This window comes from Orcinus orca, chromosome 20 (assembly GCF_937001465.1).
Source record: "Orcinus orca chromosome 20, mOrcOrc1.1, whole genome shotgun sequence".
NCBI classification, from domain to species: Eukaryota; Metazoa; Chordata; class Mammalia; order Artiodactyla; family Delphinidae; genus Orcinus; species Orcinus orca.
In genome coordinates this window covers 52161781-52183679 of record NC_064578.1, presented here as the reverse complement: position 1 = coordinate 52183679, position 21899 = coordinate 52161781, and the positions used below count along the sequence as shown (strand labels likewise).

The 21899-nt window shown below is 51.4% G+C and overlaps 1 protein-coding gene across 5 annotated transcripts; it reads right to left on the bottom strand.

Annotated features, from left to right (window-relative positions):
* Positions 1-1505: 1505 nt before the first annotated feature.
* On the bottom strand, positions 1506-21529 carry CPT1C (carnitine palmitoyltransferase 1C). Of its 5 annotated transcripts, XM_033417172.2 has the most exons (20): positions 21286-21529; positions 20698-20760; positions 20450-20604; positions 15279-15418; positions 13871-14042; positions 13638-13739; positions 13418-13555; positions 8974-9051; positions 8632-8706; positions 8443-8527; positions 7811-8006; positions 7514-7696; positions 6708-6813; positions 4914-5030; positions 4001-4165; positions 3624-3758; positions 2834-2986; positions 2256-2369; positions 2043-2135; positions 1506-1818 (listed from the first exon to the last, which is right to left on the bottom strand). In XM_033417172.2, the coding sequence occupies exons 3-20, from the start codon at positions 20588-20590 to the stop codon at positions 1639-1641; spliced, it is 2373 nt and encodes a 790-aa protein (XP_033273063.1). In that variant the 5' UTR covers positions 20591-20604; positions 20698-20760; positions 21286-21529; the 3' UTR covers positions 1506-1638. The 5 variants fall into 5 exon arrangements, with proteins under 5 accessions (XP_033273063.1, XP_033273064.1, XP_033273065.1 ...); XM_033417173.2 differs by lacking the exon at positions 3624-3758 and having other exon boundaries at positions 8632-8739; XM_033417174.2 differs by lacking the exon at positions 3624-3758.
* Between the last annotated feature and the right edge of the window lie 370 nt (positions 21530-21899).

Here is a 21899-nt window from a genome sequence, read left to right as displayed (position 1 = left end):
GACAGAGATGTAGGATCAGAACACAGGCTATCACATGACATGCAGCCAGCATGGCCCATCGTGAGTTTATTCTGTTGGAACCCCCAAGTATTTCAGGGTGGGCGGATACAACAGCGATCCATCGGGAGGTGGATCCTAGATCAGGCATTAGCAGGACCGGAAGACACAAATAAGCTGCATAAGCAGGTGGGTCAGACCCCCGTGACATTCACCACCACCCCCGCCCGCTTATGACTGCCCCCGCTTATGACTATATTGGACAGGCTGGAGTGGGGAGGTGTTCTTTATAATCAGCAAGGGAGGGAAAAAGCTGAGCAGTATTTTCACTCATTTAATTCTTTGTTTTTTCAAGCTCAATAACCTTGAATTTAACTTTTTTTTGCCCCCCCCCCCACCGCCCAGCACAGCATGTGGCATCTTAGTTCCCCAACCAGGGATTGAACCCGTGCTCCCTGAAGTGGAAGTGCGGCGTCTTAACCACTGGACCGCCAGGAAGCCCCCTCATTTAACCCTTTGTCATGGAATTTTTAGGCATCTACAAAAGTAGGACAATCTCTAACGAACATTGTAAATCAACTATACCGTCAGTTTTTTAAAATGACAAAAGAAAAGTAAGATAATATGATGAACCATCCCCATCCCAATGACCTTTCCCCTAGTTTCACTACTTATCAACTCGTGGCCAGTCTGGTTTCATCTATGCCCCTGTGGTATGCAGAACAATGGTTCCCCCAAAGATGCCCATCTCCTAGTCCCTGGACCCTGTGCATGTGTTACGCTACATGGCAAAGGGGAATTAGGTCGCAGATGGAATTAAGGTTGCTAATCAGTTGGTTTTAAGATTAGGAGCTAATCCTGGATTATCTGGGTGGGCTCAGTCTAACTACAAGGGCCCTAAGGACCACAAGGGTCCTTAGAAGATGATGGCAGGAGTCAGTCACAGGAGGTATGACTAGAGGAGAAAGCCACAGAGGGATGCAGCAATGCTAGCTGTGAAGATGGAAGATGGGGTCATAACCTAGGAATGTGGGCAGCCTCTAGAAGTAATAAGAATCCTGGGGGATTCATTTAGGAGATGTCAACCTTTAAGTTTAGGGTGGGCAGGGACTTCCCTGGTAGTCTAGTGGTTAAGACTCTGCACTTCCAATGCAAGGGGCGCAGGTTCGATCCCTGGTCGGGGAAGTAAGCACCCACATGCCCTGCAGCCTGGCCAAGAAAATATTAAAAAAAAAAAAAGTTTAGGGTGGGCAGTTGGTGTTCCAACTGAGCTCATGAGAGCTCGTGGGGCTGTTTGACTGGGATGGGCTTCGAATGGTTGGGTTTGGTGCGACTAGAGCTGGAAATGCAGTAACTTGCGCAGGTGTTGGGGGTTATATCTGATGTGGTGATTGTAACCGGGAATTCATGGTGGGGCCTGGAGATGGATGGGAACTTTTCTCCTCCTCTACCCTGACCCTCACCTCTCCCATCCCTGCCCAGCTCGAGAGCACGGCAGACACCACATCCCCAGCGCACACATCTTTATTAGACCGGATGTGGGATTCCCAAACCCAAACAGGCTGCTTCTGTCCTGCACCAGCGCAGCCATAGAGACCTTCCCCCTAGTTCCTGGTGAGACCAGCTCCCCTCTGGAAGGTGTCAAAAGTTAGTGGCTGTCGTGGGTGCCCTGGAGCCCCTGGTATGGCAGGGGAGAGAGTCACGGCTGTGCCCCGAGTCATCCTCCCCTAACCCTCTGCGCTTAAGACGCTGCCCCTCCTGGAAAAGGGCGGCCACGTCCAACAATGCATCCTCGATGTGCTGCCCCAGCCGGTGGGAGTCCTGGAAGGAGAGATGTGTCACGTCCAGGAGAAGCTGGGAGAGGAGCTCCCAGGGGCTGAGAAACAAGAGGTCTGGGGTCCCCGTTCCTGGGTCTGAGGGGTGAGGGGTTTGGGTATTAGGACTCCTGGATCATGGGATGGTCGGGAGATGGGAGTCTGCGCTCCTAGGAGAGCAGGGAAGTGGGAGTCCTGAGGGAGGAAGGGGCGGGGGTGGGTTAGTCTCACCGTTCTTGTGCTTGATTTTTTGCTGGAGATGTGGAAGGTGATCACATCATCCCCCGTGAAGATGTAGGAAACACCATAACCATGGTCATCAGCCTTGACAGGGACAGAGTGAGGGCAACAACATAGCCCCTGGTCCCCCTCCCCACCCCCCACTAGGTAGGAGTGCGGATGCCCAGCCCCCTCCTCCCTCCCTCAGGGCCCAGGTCCACTCACAGGCCCGAATCCACCACCAGAGGAAACACAGTCGGGGTAACTGTGGACGTCGAACAGGTGGATTTGCTGAACAGGAATCTGGCTGGTGGCCAGCTGCCACTGCTCCGAGTGAACCTGAGGGACACAAGTCGGTCACGTGTGCAATAAAGACAAACTGACCGGCAAGTCCGCGCCGCCTTGGCTGAACTGCCTATTTCCCTTAAATCTGTGCCGTTCTGCCCCTCCGCTTCCTGACGTCACCCCTCTGCTCTTCTCCCTTTTGACCACACCCCTCTTTCCTTCTCCCAGAACCCGCCCTCTCTCCTTGTCCCCCCTCCCCCAACTACGCCCCTCTCCCTTTCAAGCCGTGACCCCGCCCCTCTCCTCTCTGGCCACGCCCCTCGCGTTTCTTTCCATAACCACGCCCCTCTTTCCTGGCCCCTTTTCCCTCTCTGCTCTCTCCCTTTCTTTCCCGGGTCTCCCTAACTCTCTCCTCTGTTGATACCTCCATTTTCCAACATCACCCTCCTTTCCCGGAAGTGCCTCCCTTCTCCAGTGGTTTGCCACTTCCCTCTTTAACCCTTTCCCTGCACCCCAACCTGGTCCAGGAAGGGAGACTGCAGGTGGAGGAATTGGGAGACGATGTAGAGAGCAAAGAGGTGGCGGTCGACCCCCTGTCCACTCATCGCTGCCTTCAGCAGAGCTTGGTGCTTGTCTACCGCCAAGCGGAACAGGGCGAGGCACTGTGGGTCCTGGGGTCCCCGGGGAGGTCACAGGTCATGGAAAGACAGGAAGTGGGCTTACTGCTGAGGCCTGTCACACCCCCGGCCTCAACCTAGCTTGCAATATCCCTGCAAGGCAGAGATATCAACTCTATTTTGCAGAAGGGAAACAGGCACAGAGAGGGGAAGTCATTTGCCCAGGGTCACACAGCAAGGCAGAATCAGGTGGATTCCCAGGGCTGTCTGACTCTAGGGCCCAAACTCCTTCCATTGAACCACAATACTTCGTAAGTTGGGGGGAGAGGGAACAGAGGTGCCTGGGGGGTTCTGAGCAGAGAGGTTATATAGGGAACATGAAGAATGGTACAAATGAAAGGCACAAGGTCACACAGAGGTTAAATAAAGAGACCTACATTGTGGAACCAGGGCTCCCTCTTGGGTGCTCCCCCAGTGCCCTCTGTGTGACCTCCATTAAAGCATGTATCACACTGTGCTGAACTACCTCTGTCTCCCCCCATCAGTGAGCTCCTTGAGGTCAGAGACCAGGCTTGGTTCCTCCCCTGTCCCATCACGGAGCTTGGACCTGAGAAGGTGCTCCTTAAAAGTTTGTAAATGTATGAATGAGTATGTGGAAATGACTGAAGCCTCAAACGAGGCCCACACCCACTGTCTTCTCTTTGTCCTCCATGGCTCTCACAAAGTTGCAGGCCTCCCTCGTGCAAGAACGCACCGTCTCTGTCCGCCCTTCCAGGAACAAGCGAGTCATGGTCGACTCATAAGTCAGGCAGAATTGACCCCTGTCCTGGGGACAAGGAGGAGAGGAGCCTGTCAGCTAGGCCCAGGAAGTCTTCACGGACTTGACCCCCTCTGTCTGGACCTCCAGCTCCTCCTACCCATGGACATGTGACTGGGAGAGAGAAATCAAGATGGCGGACTCACCATGGCAATAACCAAGAAGTCATTAAAGGGGTCAATGCAGCGGGTCTTGGGGGCCCAGGTGAACTGAGGTCCTGAGAGGGGGTGGGGGTCGGGAACCCAACTGACCCGAAAGTAGGCCAGCTGCAAGGCCATCTGGACGAAGCTGTCTGAAGAGAGATGCCAGCGCTTGATGAAGCTCTTGCCGAAGTGGGAGAAGGGGAAGACGTGGCAGTCGATGTTTCCAGACAAGGTCTTGGCTCCCCTCAGGGCTAGAGAGATGGATAGATGGATCTGCCAGAGGAGGAGGGAGGAATGGCCAGGGGTTACAGATAGGGGTAGGTCAGAGCTGGGAATGGGGCTGGAAGTGAGGGGAATGGAGTGAGGTTGGGGTGGAATATGGAAAAGGGGACAAAGAAGGGAATGGAGCTGAAGGGCTAAAGATGGGGCTGGCAGTGAAGGTCAGGATAGGATTGGGGTTGGGGATAGGGATAGGATGGGGAATGGGGTTGAAAATGAGGACTGAATTGGAGCTGGGGATGGGGTTGGAACTGGGTATAGGATGGGATATGAGTTAGGGTTGGGTATGGGATGGGGTTAGGGGTGAGGATGGGGTTAGTGTTGGGTATGGGATGGGGCTAGGGTTGAGGATGGGGTTAGGGTTGGAGATGGAATTGAATTTAAGAATAGCGATGGAGTTGGGGATGGAGATGAGTTTGGTGTGGAGATGAAGTTGGGTTTGAGTGGGGATAGAACTAAATTGACATCGGGGATGGAGATGGGATTGGGGTTGAGCATGGGGCTGGGTGGTGGGAAGAGGGTTCGTAAGGGGTGGGTTTGCATTTGGGGTTGTGGTTGGGGTGGGGTTAGACTGAAGATAGGGTTGGGGTTTGAAGTTGGGGCTCTGGGGGGATGGGGTGTGGGTTTGGTGTTGGGTTAGGGATGGGGTTGATTTTTCCGTTGAGATTGCAGTGGGGATGAGGTTAGGGTCAAAGCCAGGAATTTGGGGACTTGCAAGAGAGGCCTAGAAACCAGGCCTAACCTTGTCTGGAAGGTCCCAGTGCAGCCGCTGGGGCTGGGGCAGTGAGAGGTCAGGGTGCCCCTTGCAGTGACCATCTGCCGCGTAGCCCAGCTGAAAGCATTCTGTGGCCAGAGTGAACTGTGTACAAACGGAAGCAGTCAGAGTCCCTTCCTCCCTCTGGACCAAGGGACATCTAACCAGGGACCTCTTTTCTTAAGTCCCTTCTTAAGGGGGTCAGGGACAATCCTTGAGAAACAGAAACGTCTGATGGTCACAGGTGGGTTCTTGGGGTCATACTCATTGAGAGCAAGGCTAATACTAATACTCGGTGCTTACTGCCCTTGTACTTCTGACAGGCGGATAAAGAGCCACCAGTGGCTGCCCCAGCCCTCCCAAGACAACCCCCGCCATGATCCTAGGGCAGGAGAGAGAAAGCTGGGCACAGCATGGGCTTCTAGGGCTCAGCATTCCTTCTGATTGAGTGGTACCCAGGCCCTGCTGGTGGGTAAATGTTTTAAATCAGTCCTGATGGGGCACCTACTATGGGCCAGCCTCCCACTTAATTTCTCCCTAGAAAGAAGGGATTAAGATCCCCATTTTGACATTAGAATTAAATGAGAAGAACCTCTCACTTTATGCCTTAGAGTTTCCATTTCTCTTTATCTTACTCTATGTGACATCTCTTTGTTCAAAGTCAATATGCAGAGATGACAGATGACAGGCAGTGTCTTGAGGGTCTGAGGTTAAATTGAATTGAGAGTGTCATTTACCAATATAATCAAAGGCAGATTCCCATTTTATAAACAATAAACAGGCACAGAAGACTCAGTGCTTACCTGGGGCTGCTCTCAAGATCTGGAAGCAACCTCCCTTCCCCTCATACATGCCTAATCCGCACCCTGGATCCCAGCTAACCCCTCATGCAGCACCACGGAAGACTGGGAAACTGGTGGGGTGCAGACACCACCCCTTATGATTTAGGTACTAAGTGAAACAGAGAAAAGAGAGATGCTAAGGTTCTCAGGACTGGAGTGGAGCTTAAAGATAAAAGAAAATCCAACCTTTTCACCTGATGAAGCAGAAACTGAGGCTCAGAGGAGGGGAGTAACTTGCTGAAGGTCACACAGCAAACCAGAGCTGGGAGATAGGTCTGTCCCAGTGCGAGTATGATACGGTTGGTCACACTCTGGTCTCAGAGCATTCTGGATTCTTATTCTCGCTCTGTGACTCTGGGCAAATCACTTCCCTTCTCTGAGCCCCACATGCCCATTCATCAAAGAAAGGTCATAGGGACTTCCCTGGTGGTCCAGTGGTTAGGACTTGGCGCTTTCACTGCTGGGGCCTGGGTTCGATCCCTGATTGCGGAACTCAGATCCCACAAGCCTTGTGGCACGGCCCAAAAAAAAAAGGAGAGAGAGGGCTTCCCTGGTGGCGCAGTGGTTGAGAATCCGCCTGCCGATGCAGGGGACACGGGTTCGTGCCCCGGTCCGGGAAGATCCCACATGCCGTGGAGCGGCTGGGCCCGTGACCTGTGGCCGCTGAGCCTGCGCGTCCGGAGCCTGTGCTCCGCAACGGGAGAGGCCACAACAGTGAGAGGCCCGCGTATCACAAAAAAAAAATAGAGAGAGAGAGAGAGAAAGAAAGGTCATAATCCCAGACACCCTTTTTTGCTGCGGGGCGACCCTGGTCTGGTCTCTGCCTCTCTCTGAGCCTCCGTTTTTCCTCTGACCTTAAGGCGCTGGAGAAGAAGGTCTTTGGAGATGGGCGGGGGGTGGGGGGGGCAGCCCGCAGGGTGGGGCCGGCCAGCTGCCATACCTCCCACATGTGTCCTGAGATGGGGCAGTCAGCCCACGAGTGCTCCACGCTGAGGCCCAACTTCCCGTTGGAGAAGACGATTAAGGAGAAGGATTTGTCAAACCAGCTGCGGGGGGAGAGTTCAGAGTATTCACCAAAGAGGCCAGGAGGGACGTCGGGGGGCTCTCTGTGAGAACTCAGGGGGTTTCCGTGGGGAGATCTAGGAATCAGGGCTGGGGTCCTGGTATGGGGAGCTCTAAGAAGGTGGAGGTACTGATGGTCTCTGAGATGTGTCTCAGGTTTGGAGAGTTCAGGGCTTTTGAAAGAATGTAATAAAAAAAGTTCAGGGTTTACGGATGCTGAGAGCTTAGGCGGACTCTCCCAGGAGCCTCAGAACTCAGAGTGGTGCCTGGTGGGCATCAAGGAAGTTGTCTGAGGATCTCTACGTAGGCGGGGTCCCAGGTGTGAGGTCCTGGGTTTGGGGTGCCTGCATTAAGGTCTGAGGATTCCACAGTTTGCAGTTCTGAGTCTGAGGTCCCCAGGCTTGGGGTCTAGCTGCAGGTCTCTGGGTCTAGGGGTCCCAGGTTTGGCATTTGTTAATCCTCATATCTGGGGTCACTGGGTCTGAGATTCTGAGTCTGGAGTCCCAGGTCTAGAGTTTCTCAAGGTCTGAGGGTCCAGGTCAGGGGTTTGGTGGTCCTTAGATCTGTGGTTCTGGATCTGGGGTCCCAGGTCTAGCGGTTATCTGCTTCAGAGGTCCCCAGGTCTCAATGCATTGGGTCTGGGGTCACAAGTGGGGTGGGGTTCAAATCCCCAGGCTGACTCACCGGTCGTGGCCCCTACCGGCCAGCAGGGCGTGGGCGTAGGCGTCTAAGGAAGCTGCGGGGTCCTCCCTGGTGAGCCCCGCGGGCTCAGAGTCGAGTGATACAAAGAAAGCAGCCCCTTCGACGGCCTCCAGGGCCTCCTGGGCCTGGGTCTTCAGGGACCTCCGCACCTGGGCCCACATGTCCCTGTCGGGGGAGTGCCTGAGTTCCGGCTGACTGTCTACCCTGCCCAGCCTCCACCCAGCCTTCAACCTCAAGATGCTGGCTGGGCCTCCGGGCCCCCAGATCTGTGACCCTCACCTTGGAGCAGCGGTCAAGGCCGCCAGATGCTCCTCGTGGGGGCAGGCAGGAGAGGGGTCGTCCAGGATTCGCTGGAACTGCTGCTCCAGGGCCCGTGGGGAAAGCAGGCCGCTTTGGGTGTGGGTCCCCACGCGGAAGAATCGGCCCTGGTGGAAGACGGCCACGTGTCTGCTGTCACGGAGGTGGCGGATGTGGTCTAGGGGTGATACATTATAAGAATAACGTGCTCTGTGATGACCTAGATGGGTGGGATGGGGGCGGGGGTCCAAGAGGAAGGGGATATATGTATACATATAGCTGATTCACTTTATTGTACAGTAGAAACTAACACAACATTGTAAAGCAGATATAACCCCCCCCAAAAAAAGAATAACGACCTTTATTAGGCACTTTACCAAGTGGCTTGCACTGTCTGACACACTCCTTTAATCCTCACCACCCTAGGTACCCTTATTACCCCATTTTAGAGAAGAGGAAACTGAAGCTCAGAGAGGGTAATAATTTGCCCAAGGTCACACAGCTTGGGAGTTACAGAGTTGGTATTTGAACCCAGGCAGGCTAGCTCCAGAGAGCGTGCTCTTAGCCACTACACTGTTCTGCCTCTATCAGTGAGGAGGGGAGAGGGGGCTCACCTTTGTGGACCCCGGGAATTCGCGTGGTGTTGAATATCTTCTCATACTGGGCAGAGCACAAGGGCCGCATTCCCATCAGCAAAGTCTGCAGGAGGTCATGGGCCCATGAACTGCTTCCCAGGACCCATGTGGCCTCATGGTCTCAGGACCACAGCCTCTGTCCCCAGCCCGCGGGGGCAGCTCTCTTACCGGCAGGATCTCCTGTCGGTTCAGGCGGTGGCGGTACAGGAGGAGGGCGTGGACCGCGTTCCCGGCACGGGCGGCCTGCACGGGAGTGGGCGTGACATACAGGAAGTCCTGCGGGCCGGTCCAGGGGATAGCAAAACGCCTGGGGTCAGGTTTGCCTCTGATGGGGGCACTGACCCCAAACACAGGTCTTGATCCCAACAGAGGCAGGATGGTGAAATCCAGATTGTGATTGAGGTCACTGACCCTAAACCCCACATTCTACCCAGACACCCCAACCCTAGACCCCAGGAACTATGAACCCCATCCCCGGCCCGGTGCCTAACCTCCTTCTCCCCTTCTCACCATCATATAATAGTTGCTATTCACCATCAGTGAGTTCCGGGAGCGCAGGTACACAAATTCTTCCCACCAGTCACTGACCTAGGAGTGGGGCAGAGAGACACAAAGATGCGGTGGCTGGGGTCAAGGTACGGGGGGTGAGTGGGGGAGGGGAGCCCCCCAAGACTTTTCTATGTCAAATAGGGAGGGTGGAGCTCAATGAAGGAGGCATCAAGATCAATAACTAGCAATAACCTAGAAGTCCATCGATGGGGGATCAGTTAGCTAAACCATGTAACCCTCGTGTTATGGAACACTTCACAGCTGTTAAAAATAAGTTACATCTGGGCTTCCCTGGTGGCGCAGTGGTTAAGAATCCGCCTGCCAATGCAGCGGACACGGGTTCGAGCCCTGGTCCGGGAAGATCCCACATGCCGTGGAGCAACTGAACCCGTGCGCCACAACTACTGAGCCTCCACTCTAGAGCCTGTGAGCCACAACTACTGAGCCCGCGTGCCACAACTACTGAAGCACACGCGCCTAGAGCCCATGCTCTGCAACAAGAGAAGCCACCGCAATGAGAAGCCCGCGCACCGCAACAAAGAGTAGCCCCCGCTCACAGCAACTAGAGAAAGCCCGTGTGCAGCAACGAAGACCCAACGCAGCCAAAAATAAATAAATTAATTAATTTTTTAAAAAGTTACATCTACATTACTGACAGAGAATGAGCACCAAGACAGGCTGCAGAGTGAAAAAGGCTAGGCACACAACAAGATATATGAAACTATCCCATTTTATTTAAAAAAATACTACTAAGGCCCAACCTGTTCACCAACTGGATGAGTAGACAACCAAAATGTGGTCTATCCATATGATGGAATGTTAATATAAAAAGGAATGAAGTTCTAAGTCTTCGGGGCTACAATGAAAACACTATGCTAAGTGAAATGACTCAGGCACAAAAGGACAAATAGTGTATGATTCCATTTCTATGAAGAATCTAAAATAAGCCAATTCAGAGAGACAAAGTAGAACAGAGGTTACCTGGGGCTTTGGGGAAGTGAGAATAGGGAGATTTTGCTTAGTGGACACAGAGTTTCTGTTTGGGATGATGAAAAAGTTCTAGAGAGAGATAGTAGTGATGGTTACACAACACTGTGACTGTACTTAGTACCACTGAATTGTACACTGAAAAATGGTTACAGTGACAAATTTTATATTATGTATATTTTATTTTATTTTTTTTGCGGTACATGGGCCACTCACTGTTGTGGCCTCTCCCGTTGCGGAGCACAGGCTCCGGACGCGCAGGCTCAGCGGCCATGGCTCACGGGCCTAGTTGCTCTGCGGCATGTGGGATCTTCCCAGACCGGGGCACGAACCCCTGACCCCTGCATTGGCAGGTGGACTCTCAACCACTGCGCCACCAGGGAAGCCCAATATATTATGTATATTTTAATCACAATTAAAATTATATATGATATTTGTTTTATATATATTAAATATTAATGTGTTATGATATATAACATATTACTAAATACTTTAAAATTATATGTTATAAATAAAAATTATATACTTAAATATATGTATATATCTCCCTGGGTATAAATATATGTATATATACACTCAGAAAAGACTCTGAGCAAAGTGTTTCTCACAGGCAATGGTGGGAGAAACAAGAATTAAAGGGAGGTAGTCAGAGAGGACTTGAATGTTTTCTAGATGTTTTTCTTTCTTCTATGTCATAGAATCGCGTAGAATCTATGAAGACATACATGTTTGCTTGCGTCTTAACGTTCATGGCATCCTACACTTCCTTACACTTAGACTAGGCAGGATGTAGTTGTCATTCCCCGGAAATGTGCAACATCTTCTGGAAAAATCCATAAGTTTCCAGCGAACGGTAGAAAAGTTCGATATATTGACCTAGCCAGGGGTTATCTGGTTATATGCATACATAAAACTTCATTAAGCTGTACATGTAAGATTTGTGTATTTTACAATACTATATGTATAATATTGTGGAATTCCCTGGCTGTCCAGTGGTTAGGACTCTGCACTTCCACTGCAGGGGGCATGGGTTCAATCCCTGGTGGGGAACTAAGATCCTGCATGCCCCTGTGGCCTGGCCAAAAATAAATAAATAAATAATTTGTAACATTATATGCATATCATGTACCATTTTTTTCAAAGGAAAGCCTCACCAGCATCAAAGCTTGCTAAAGTCTATGACTCAGAAGAAAATCCTAGAGATCATTGTGGAGCAAGATTTTAACTTCCAGGAACCCAACTGTTGGGATGGGAGGTCGGGGAGGGGTGGGGCGGTAGGGGCGTTGGGGAGGTGGCGATGAATCAGAAAATCTCCAAAGCAAAAAAAAAAAAAAGAAAGAAAAAAGAAAATCTCCAAAGCAAAGCAAAAATTTATCTGGTTTAATAAAGGCCACTTTAGTGCACTGCACCAATGGCTTTAGGTACATCATAGGATCTTTCAGGAAATGCTACATTGTCAAGGTTCTTACTGTGTTCCTGACAACACAGAGGATGAAGCTGTGCAGAAAGTAGGAAGATACGGACAAGTCTGAGTCAAAAAGCAATTGAGAAGAGATGGATTCTGAGCGTGAAAGTCTTAGGGATGCTTAAGCCAATTTATTACAATTTACATTTCCGTTTTTCTGAGCTTGCTTGGGAGTGATAGTTGATACAAATCTATGTCTAAGTAAGTCTGAGCTGTTTTAACGTATACAGTTGATTCTTATTACTCGCGGTCGTTATGTCCTGTAAAGTGGCAGTGAACGCTGATTAGCGAACACTGAGCCATTGTTCCAAGGGGAAATCAGGGTCAGGTTCCTTCCAGCCCTGTTCCATCTCAGCTGGGAACGTGCACGGCGGGCAAGCCAAAATTTTTGCCATCCTGCGCATGTCCGTGAATGACTATGAAAGTGCCATGAATACTGATTTGGGGTTACAAATACATTTTAGCAAGTCAGCAAATCTGCAAATACAGAATGCATGAATAATGAGGATCGACCTATATAATAAGTGATAAGAAAGCACTGTGTTAGACTTTATTTTCCCTTAGTTGTCCATAAGATAATGGTATATGTTATAACTGGCAGTGCCTTAGAGGTACAATGAAATATATATAATATGGTGTGTATATACAATATTTATATATAATAAACAACACATATTTATATAATTTATATATTATATAATTGCTATATTATTTATATGTGTATATATATATATTTTTTAAGAGCAGAATCTGGTCCAAGAGCATGAAGGGAAAAAAAAAAACCCTTAAAACTAAGGCTTGTTGGGCTTCCTTGGTGGCACAGTTGTTAAGAATCCTCCTGCCAATGGAGGGGACACGGGTTCGAGCCCTGGTCTGGAAAGATCCCACATACCACCGAGCAACTGGGCCCGTGCGCCACAACTACTGAGCCTGCGTTCTACAGCCTGCGAGCCACAACTACTGAGCCTGCATGACACAACTACTGAAGCCTGCGCGCCTAGAGCCCGTGCTCCACAACAGGAGAAACCACCGCAGTGAGAAGCCCGCGCACCTCAACGAAGAGTAGCCCCTGCTGGCCGCAACTAGAGAAAGCCGTGCACAGCAACAAAGAACCAAAGCAGCCAAAAATAAATAAATTTATGAAAAAAAACCCACTAAGGCTTGCATAAAAAGAATGAAATATTGCCATTTGCACAACATGGATGGACTTAGAGATTATCATACTAAGTGAAGTAAGTCAAAGAAAGACAAATATTATATGGTATCACTTATATGTGAAATCTAAAAAAGTGATACATCTGTCTCTTCTTCCTACCTCCACCTCATCACATGCTGCCTGACAGATATTTGTGGCTTCCTACGGAATGGGAGGCCTGGAAGCCGCTTACAGGGTGACTCGCTTACTGGTTCTATGCCTCGGTTTCCCAAGGATCTCAACTCAGAGTGCGTTCTAGGGCTCTAGCTCCTGAAATCATAGTAGAAGCCCGTTTGGCGTCTTTGCCCAGACAGGGGAGAGGAAACAAGAACTGGGGGCGGGGCTTACAGACTCGGCAGGCCAGAGGAGGGGCTGAAATGTTGGAAGGGGCCCGGAATTCTGGTTTAAATATTGGAGGGTTGGGGGCGGAGCTCTGGATGTGGGCGGACCCTGGAGGCGGAGCTTAGATTATTGAAGAGCCGGGCTCAGAATGCGGGAGCACGGGGGGACGGGGCTCAAAAATGTTGGCACAGGATGGACGGGTTCCAGAATATGGGAGAGGAGGGAGGAGCTCAGAATATTGGATCCATCTGGGGCTGGGTTTAAAATATTGGAGCGTGGGGGCGGGGCTCAGAATGTTCTCATGTCTGGAGTGAAGCTCCAATCTCCGCTGGGCCTGGGGGTTGTGGGCGGGGCGAAAAACTGGCAGGGTTAGGAGGGCCGGCTCAGAACCTTTGCCTACAGGATGCTGTACTCACATAATTGGACGCCCACCAGGACTTGAGCTGAAGGTACCACTGCAGCAGTGACGCCTGCAGCCTCAGGAATTCCCGTGCTAGGGCCGCGGTCCAGTCGAAGTCCTCGTCGGAGAGGACGGGTCGGACAGACTCCAGATACTGAGGGGCAAGGAGGGGAAGACGGCAGGTCACACCCCACTGCTCAGCAGCCTCCCGCCCCATCCCCGGGTACCTGGCCCACCTTGCGCACGGTGTCCTGCACGGAGGGCACAGGCTGACGCGGCAGGGAGCGTTGGTAACTGAAGAGCATTGGGTGGCGGCCGGAGAAGATGCGAACCAGGGCCTGGCGGAAAATTAGTGGTTCATTAAACTCCTCACTGCAGCCCGGCAGCCAGGTGTTGGGGGTAGCGGGGTGGCAACCCACAGAGAGAATGGGGCAGAGAGAGTTTGAGCAGGGCTCTGCCCCTCGCATACCAGCCAGGTCTTTGTGCGTGAGGACGTGGCTCCGTGGGGTTGGAGGAGCCAGCCGTGGTAGGACAGAAGTAGCCTCAGGGCCACATGAAGCGTGAAGATCAGAGCTCCCCACAGACACGAAGCAAACAGCGCGGCCGCCAGGACCCCCCGAAGCCTGTGATGCTGTCCACCCCTGGGGTGGGGGGGGTAGAGAAAAAGAGTATAGGCCTGGGTCTCCTGGCCTCAGAACACCCCTCGCCTCCAGCCCCACCCAGCGCCTGCCGTTCCTAACACTCTGACTCTGATCTTTTAGCTGTTGGAGGAATATCCTGTAGCATTAGAGTTGGTCAGAAAAAGTCCAGTTTCCTCATTTGTGAAGTGCTAGGTGTGATTTTTTCTCGGTACACCCACCATCTCCTCCCAGGACTGCGGAGACACCAAGCTTCTAAAATCACTTCCCATGGAAATTGGCAGGTGCTTAATAAATAAGAGCTGGTATTTCTAGTGAAATATACCAGATCAAATTACACTGTAAGGCAGTGGTTCTCAATGTGTGGCCCGTGGACCAGCAGCATCAGGACCACCTGGGAGCTTGTTAGAAATGCAAATTTCTGGGCCCCATGATCATCTCTTGGCGTTCAGGCTAGCGATCAGTGTTGTAACAAGCCTTCCAGGTGACTTCAATACAAACTCAAGTTCAGGAAATGCTGGTCTAAAGATACAGTAAATCAATATGTTTGCAAAGTTGCAATCAGACAGGCTGTGAGCAAATCCCACCTGGAGGACTCGGGGCAAGCCACTTCCCCTCTGTGGGTAAATCTAGCCTTCCTAGAAATTTCTATGTCTGATCCTGGATCTGCCCTTTGAGGCCGTCTGCACAAAGTTTGAACCTTCTTCCCCAGGAGGACTAATCCAAGAGTTAGAACCTGCCACTTCACCCACATCTGGTTTCCAAACCTTCCCCAACAACTATAGTAATTCAACCACTCCTATTTAATAACCTCCTAGTAATGTACTGAATATTCCACATGCATGATTTTGTTTAATTACTCCAACCACCCTAAGAAGCAATTATTATTATTCCCACATTACAGGTGAAGACCCTGACACCAAGAATGGTGAAGTCTCTTGCCCAAGACTACACAACTGTAGATTAGCAGAGTTCATACTTCCATTAGTATATATAACCATAACTGGATATTGTCTACTTTGCCACCATCCCCTTTAGCAAGAAGCAGCCAGGATGGAAAATGTACAGAGACAAGAGAGGAAATCACCTCCTTTTACTTGAGTCTGTACCTTTATTTATCTGACCCCAAGTAAGTCTCAAGGGTTACTTTTCTTTAAGGGGCATACATGCTGATAGAGAAACTTACTGGGTGGAGGGAAAGGGATTAGGAGGTTACTGGGCTGAAGTGGGAGACCTCACCAGTCTGGCAGCAACTCTTTGATTTTCTCCATCAGTCCTAAGGAAGGATCCAGCTGGAGGAACCAGGCAAGCTGGATTGCACTGAAGAGGAACAGCCAGCTGAGGGGGCTAGCAGGGAACACACCTGTGAGAAAATCGTTCTGCGGAGAGGAAAGGGCACCTATTCAATCAATTATCCCATCTGCTCAGCACCATTCTTAGATGTTGATTCAGCACTGAGCTGGGTGTACCAGACGCCGTGGGGAACAGACACATCTGGGTCTTGCCCCCAGGGAGGTCAGACCAGAATGAAGTGAGTACTAATGGCGATAGGATAGGGCAGGTTGCTCAGCCTGAAGGGGTCAGGGAGGGCTTCTTGGAGGAGAGGTTACTCCCAGGCAGGACCCCGAAGGTGAAACTGTCAAAAAAGCAAACTGGTATCCCCTATACAGCAGGGTCCAGAGCTTAGGAGCTGGCCATGGGATGACTGAGGAATGAATCAAAGTGTTGGGTAACTAATCAGACTCCCAGGGGAGCATGCTAGAGTTGACAAACATTTCCTTTTAAATTTTTATTTATTTATTTATTTATTTTGGGCTGCGTTGGGTCTTTGTTGCTGCCTGCGGGCTTTCTCTAGTTGCGGCGAGCAGGGGCTACTCTTCGTTGTGGTGCGCGGGCTTCTCATTGTGGTGGCTTCTCTTGCTGAGGAGCACGGGCTCTAGGCGCGCGGGCTTCAGTAGCTGTGGCACGTGGGCTCAGTAGTTGTGGCTCGTGGGCTCTAGAGCGCAGACTCAGTAGTTGTGGCTCACGGGCTTAGTTGCTCCACGGCATGTGGGATCTTCCCGGACCAGGGCTCGAACCCATGTCCCCTGCATTGGCAGGCGGATCCTTAACCACTGCGCCACCAGGGAAGCCCCAAGAGTTGACTAACATTTAATGAGCACTTACTACATGCCAGGTGCCATTTGCAAGGCTTAACTCTTTAATTAACTCCCAACAACCCCGTGAAGTAGGTACTAAGATGTTCTCTTTTTACAAAAGAAAACACGTAGGTTCAAAGTCACACAGAGAGCATGGTTAAGCCGGGATAAGAGCTGCTGTTGGTTTTGGTATCACCACCGGGGCTCAAGAAACCACTCCCTCTCCTCTTGCCACATTTTAATAACCAAGAAGGCCTCAGAGATCATGGTTTAGACCTTGGGCTCTGGAGTCCCCACCCTCTGCGTTCAGATCTCTGCTCTGTCACTATCTAGTAGAGTGACCGCAAGCAAGTGACTTTACCTCTCTGTCTCAGTTTCCTCATCTGTAGAATAGGAACAATCCCAGTACTTGGCTCATAGGGCTGTCACAAGGGCTGGATGAGGAAATATTCCACAAATGCTTACTGCAGTCCAACAACAGTGACAAGACAGCAAGATTCCTGCTCTCATGGGGGATAGAGACAATACCTACATAAGTAAAGGCTTTAGTGAAGTGGGTCGGATGACGAGAGGTGCTATGGAGAAAAACAAAGCAGAGGGCTCGGGGTGGGGGGAGCAGAATGGTAAATTGCATAGCTCATAGCCAGGCACACTGTAGGTGCTCAGTAATTATTATGATGATCCCCTCTGTTGCTAAGCTACTTCTCACTGGAGATGTAGTTACTTGGCAGTCTCCCTTTGGCTTGGCAGGAAAAGGTTACTGGCAAATGTGGTTATTTTTGTTGTTTAATTTTCTTTTTAAAAGAAATTTTCAGTTCTTCTATCTAGGGCTCTGTATTGCAATAGAACAGGGGCATCCTAATAACAGGAAATGTCTCCATAGCACTTCCCAAGTACAAGGAGCGTCATTAAATTATCTCGTTCCCCTGCCACTCAGTAAGATAGAAATTATTATTATCTTCATCATACGGGTGAGGAAACTGAGGAGATAGGAAGTTTGAAGAACTCCTCGAAGGCCACATGGCCAGGAAGTGGTGGAGGTAGGATTTGAACCCAGGTTCCCTGGCTCCAGGGTCCACTGTCAATCACTTAAACCATCCGGGATGCCTTGTGACCCTAATGCACCAGGATGAACCACAAGGTACCGAACTCTGAAGTCTGCCGTATCTCAGAATTTCATATTCATTTGGAAATGATTTCAGATGACACTCAAATCTCCCGCCAATGAACCACCCACTAAGTGCCGGATGCCGTGCCATATGCTTGGCCCAAGTGACCCACTGCACATAATTCACAACAGCTCTTTTGGCATAGATATTGAGATCCATTCTAGAAAAGCACCCCAGGATGGTGGGGCCTCAGCATGGACTCCAGAGCCAGACTGCTAATTCTAGCTCTGCCTCTACTTCTGCATCTTAGCAGCTGTGTGACCTGGGAAAAGTGAAAGCACCTCTCTGGGCTTCCGTAAAATGGGACTAATGATAGGCTTACCTTAGAAGGCCCTAATGGGACTTCCCTGGCAGTCCAGAGGTTAAGACTCCATGCTTCCACTGCAGGGAGCGCGGGTTCGATCCCTGGTTGGGGAACTAAGACCCCACGAGCCGCGCGGCACAGCCAAAAACAAAAAGCCCTGATGAGGACCAGATGAGCAACAGAGTCAGAGGGCTTGGTTGGTACTGAGCCTGAGACACATTACTACCTAGTTTGATTTTAGAAATGAGAAAGCAGAAGCTCAGAGAAGTTACTAACATGGTGGAGGCTACACAGCACCTATGTGGCATGTAAGACAAAAATCGCGATGCTGGAGTGGTCACTTCTGTGAGCCAGGCCTTCTGCTAAGACAACTAATGCTTACAACAATCCCTTGAGGCAGGGACTGTCAAGGTTCCCATTTTTTAAGTGAAGAAAGTAAGGTTTAGGGCTTCCCTGGTGGGGCAGTGGTTAAGAATCCGCCTGCCAATGCAGGGGGCACGGGTTCGAGCCCTGGTCCAGGAAGATCCCACATGCCGCAGAGCAACTAAGACCGTGCGCCACAACTACTGAGCCTGCGTGCCACAACTACTGAAGCCCGCATGCCTAGAGCCCGTGCTCCGCAACAAGAAAAGCCACCAAAATAAGCCCATGCACTGCAATGAAGAGTAGCCCCTGCTCACCGCAACTAGAGAAAGCCCGCACGCAACAACAAAGACCCAACGCAACCAAAAATAAATAAATAAAATAAATAAATTTTTAAAAAAGAAAAGAAAGGTTTAGCAATGAGTCTATGGAATTACAGCTCTGGCATTGCTGATGGCACAGCCCCCATCTTGGGACCAAGTTCCAGGAGCTACGGCTTCAGGGTGGTTCCTGGGGTCCCAGACTGGAGAGGAAGGATGTGAGAGCTCCACGTGACCATCAGGGAGAGAGGCAGCTATGTGACAGAAAGGCAAGAGTTGTCATTATTACAATTATCAATTAATACTAATATGAGGATCTGGTGGGGGCCATTTGCAACAGGTGACATGAGTCAGAAAAGAGCTTCAGAGGTGACTCAGATACAGGGGTGACAGTCAAAATATTCGACACAGCAACACCAGTCCAAATCTGTCTATAAGCATAGAAATCAGAACAGTGGTTGCCTCGCAGTGAGGGTGAGGTAGGGAGTGCTGGCTGGAAAGGAGCTCGAAGGAACATCCTAGAATGATGGCAGTGCTGTCTTGATGGGGAGTTGGTTACACAGGTATTATACAGGTTACAAAGATATTACAAAATTCAAGGACTGTACACTTAAAAACAATCTGTGCATTTTTCTGTATATAATTAGATCTTAGTTTAAATGTCTATTTATGTGTATATATATAAATGTGTGTATTTAACCACAGGTTAACATTTTAGCTGCTGGGTTGGCCTGAGGTGCAGGGGGTCCCAGGGGCGGGGTCTCTCTGGGAGTTTGGGTTAGTGGCTATTTATTCACTGGAGCAGATACATCTCTATTTTAATAACCATTTTAACAGCCAATATGGCCACAGAAGTGTGATCCACCCTGCTCAAATGTCTCGGCTTCCAGAGATCCTCCTGGGCTGCCCCCTGGTTTTATTATAACACCTCCATGCTCCCTCTTCCCTGCCTGCTTTACCTTCCTCCATAGCACGTCACCACCTAAAATACTCTATGGTTTGCTTGTTTATCTTCTTTATTGCCTTCTCCTCCAGCTTGATCAAGAGCTCCAGGAGGGCAGATCTGTCCGTCTTGCTCCCTGCCGTGTCCCCAGTGCTCCAAACAGTGCCAGGCCCTTAACAGATGCTCCACAGATTTTCGGTAAATGACGAACAATATTATAATCTAAAGCTAACACTTACTCAGCACTTGCCACGGGCCAAGCACCTGGCTCAGTGCTTACATGAACTCAAAACTGTCCTGTGAGGGAGGTGCTACCATCACTCCTGTTTCACACGTGGGGAACCTGAGTCTCAGAGCAACGCGCTTGCCCAAGGCCACACAGCTAGTCAGTGGCAGAGCCAGGATTCAAACTCAGTCCTGGCAGACCCCATAGGTGTTCAAGACCTGTGTTCACAGAAAGAGGGTGTGACCAGCAGGGAGACTCCATACGTAGATGGTGCCAGAGTTCTAGAACCAGGGAGTCTCGGGCTGACCTGGGTGGGCCCTGGGTAGATGTGGGCATTCTAGGGCAAGGAGTTTGTCTTTTCCAGAGCTGGGGCAGCAGGGTTTGTGGTGATGGGTAACTAGACGATACAGACAGTGGAGGTTCACATCTCAGAACGGTAGGGAGGGTGTGCCACATATTGGAGAGGGTACTGGAGGTTCACAGCAGGGGCAAGGAGGGGCCTCTCAGACCCAGTGGGTAAGGACTATGGCAAAGGGAGGCCTTCAGGATTGGGGTGTGGGCTACCCAAGATGTTGATCAAGCCATGGGGTTCTGGAATCGGAAGCACCTCGTTTAGAGGTAGAGATGAAAGGGAACGGTAAGGGGACTGAGTTCTAGAAAGTGGAGTGAAAGTTGTGTTTGTGGGTGTGGGGAGAGTGGGAAGGGCTTCCAGGAAGTGGGTACAAGAGGTAAAGGGCAGTTCCCAGTAGGTGAGGTTGAGGATCCCGGAAGTGAGCCATAGAGAACCCGGAAATGGCTTTAAGGGGTCCTGAAGAGACACCAAAATTCCCAGAAGGGGTGACAGGATCCCAGAAGTGGGACCACCAGGATGCCGGAAGGGAGCCTCAGGCATCCCGGAAGCAGGTAACTGGATTCCCGGAAGGAAACCAAGCCGCAGCCCTCCTCACCCAGAAACGGGACAGATGCCTTTTCCAAGAGCGCAGTCCGGAGAGGTAGATCTCCTGCAACATCGGGGCACTGAGCTCCACTTCTCCCGCGTCCGAAGTCAGCGAGGGTCGGAAGCCCACGGCCTGGTGCGCTTCAGCCATGTCACGCTACAGCCCTGGGAGGAGGACAGAGGGTCATTCTCCAGACCCCCAGCCCCTTCTCCGCAGACCCAGGGACATAGGACGCCAGCTCACCCTTCCCTAACCACCTGAGGGGTCTTGAGGGTCCTGGCCGAAGACTCCGGTATCGGGAGGACTTCAGTTGGGGACCTCTGTGAACACACAGAAAGGCAGGAGGGATAATTTGCGGGATAATAGCCCTTTTGCGGCTATTCTGAGAACATGGTGCGGGGACAGTGCCCCCCCCCGCAAGGGCCTTTCAAGATTCGGGGTTCGGGGCGGGAAACCGGTCCAGGGTGAGTTGCGGGATCTCGGGAAAAACATTAGTCCTAAACCCATTTGAAACGAACACCTGCCGGACGTTGGCATTGTCCACTCCATTTCCGCTTCCCATTCCAAGGCTGGGGCTGGGGGGTGGGAGTGAGGAGGGATTTGGGTGGGGGTTCTCTATAAATTCATACGCTCTGGGGTAGCCCAGCGTCCCCTCCCCCCGCCCCCGGGCTGAAGGGGATGCGGGGGGGGAAGCACCCTACTGCGCATGCCTCGCGGGCAGGGATGCTGAGGCTGAGAGCAGAGGCGAGCGTCGAGGACAAGTGATGGAGAGGCCCGCACTCCCAACCCAAGACACAATCCTCCAGCCCCCGCAGGAGCTCGGGCCCCTCCAGTCTGGCACTTACCACGCTGAGTCAGGGGTCCGCCGATCGGATCCTGGAGACCAAGCCCGAGTACACCCCCCCGACCCCCGATTTAGAGCGCCGGACTCAAGCCTCCCACTTGCATATACCCAATCCCAGTGACTGTGAGTCCAAGACTTGGTCGATGGGCCTCCGGAGCACCTGTCCGCCTCCAACTATCCAACATCCAGGAACCCGGATTTCTGTCTAACGGGTGCCTCGCCGGGTATTCAAGTCCCAGGTTTTAACCCCGCCCCCTTCCAATCTTCTATCCCCGCCCCCTTCCAATCCCCGCGCTCAGTTCCCGCCCCCTTAGAATCCCAGCGTCCAATCCCCTCCTTCCGTTCGATTCCCAGCCCACAGACTCCTACCCGCCTGATTCTCCACCATTGGGCCTCCCCCGTTCTACGCAGCACTTCTCCTCCGAACCCGTTTCTTCGGCTCTCCAGTCCACTCTTTGTCTCTCTTCTTTCTCTTTGAGGAAGGAAGCTCAGCTTGGAACTCACAGCCCACGCGCGTGGGAGCCAGAGTGAATCTCAGCCCTACCACCCAGGAGAGGGGGGAGGACTGCTTTGGGGTCAGGTCGGCCCACCAAAACCACCCACGGAAGATGCAGC

Coding starts and splice junctions, on each gene's coding strand:
- CPT1C (XM_033417171.2), bottom strand. CDS start 20,590: ATGGCTGAAGCGCACCAGGCCGTGGGCTTCCGACCCTCGCTGACTTCG. Junction 14,043..15,278: donor AAAGAGTTGCTGCCAGACTG/GTGAGGTCTCCC, acceptor CCCCCACCCCAG/GGGTGGACAGCATCACAGGC. Junction 2,370..2,833: donor AGTCTCCCTTCCTGGACCAG/GTTGGGGTGCAG, acceptor TGTGTCCCTCAG/GTTCACTCGGAGCAGTGGCA.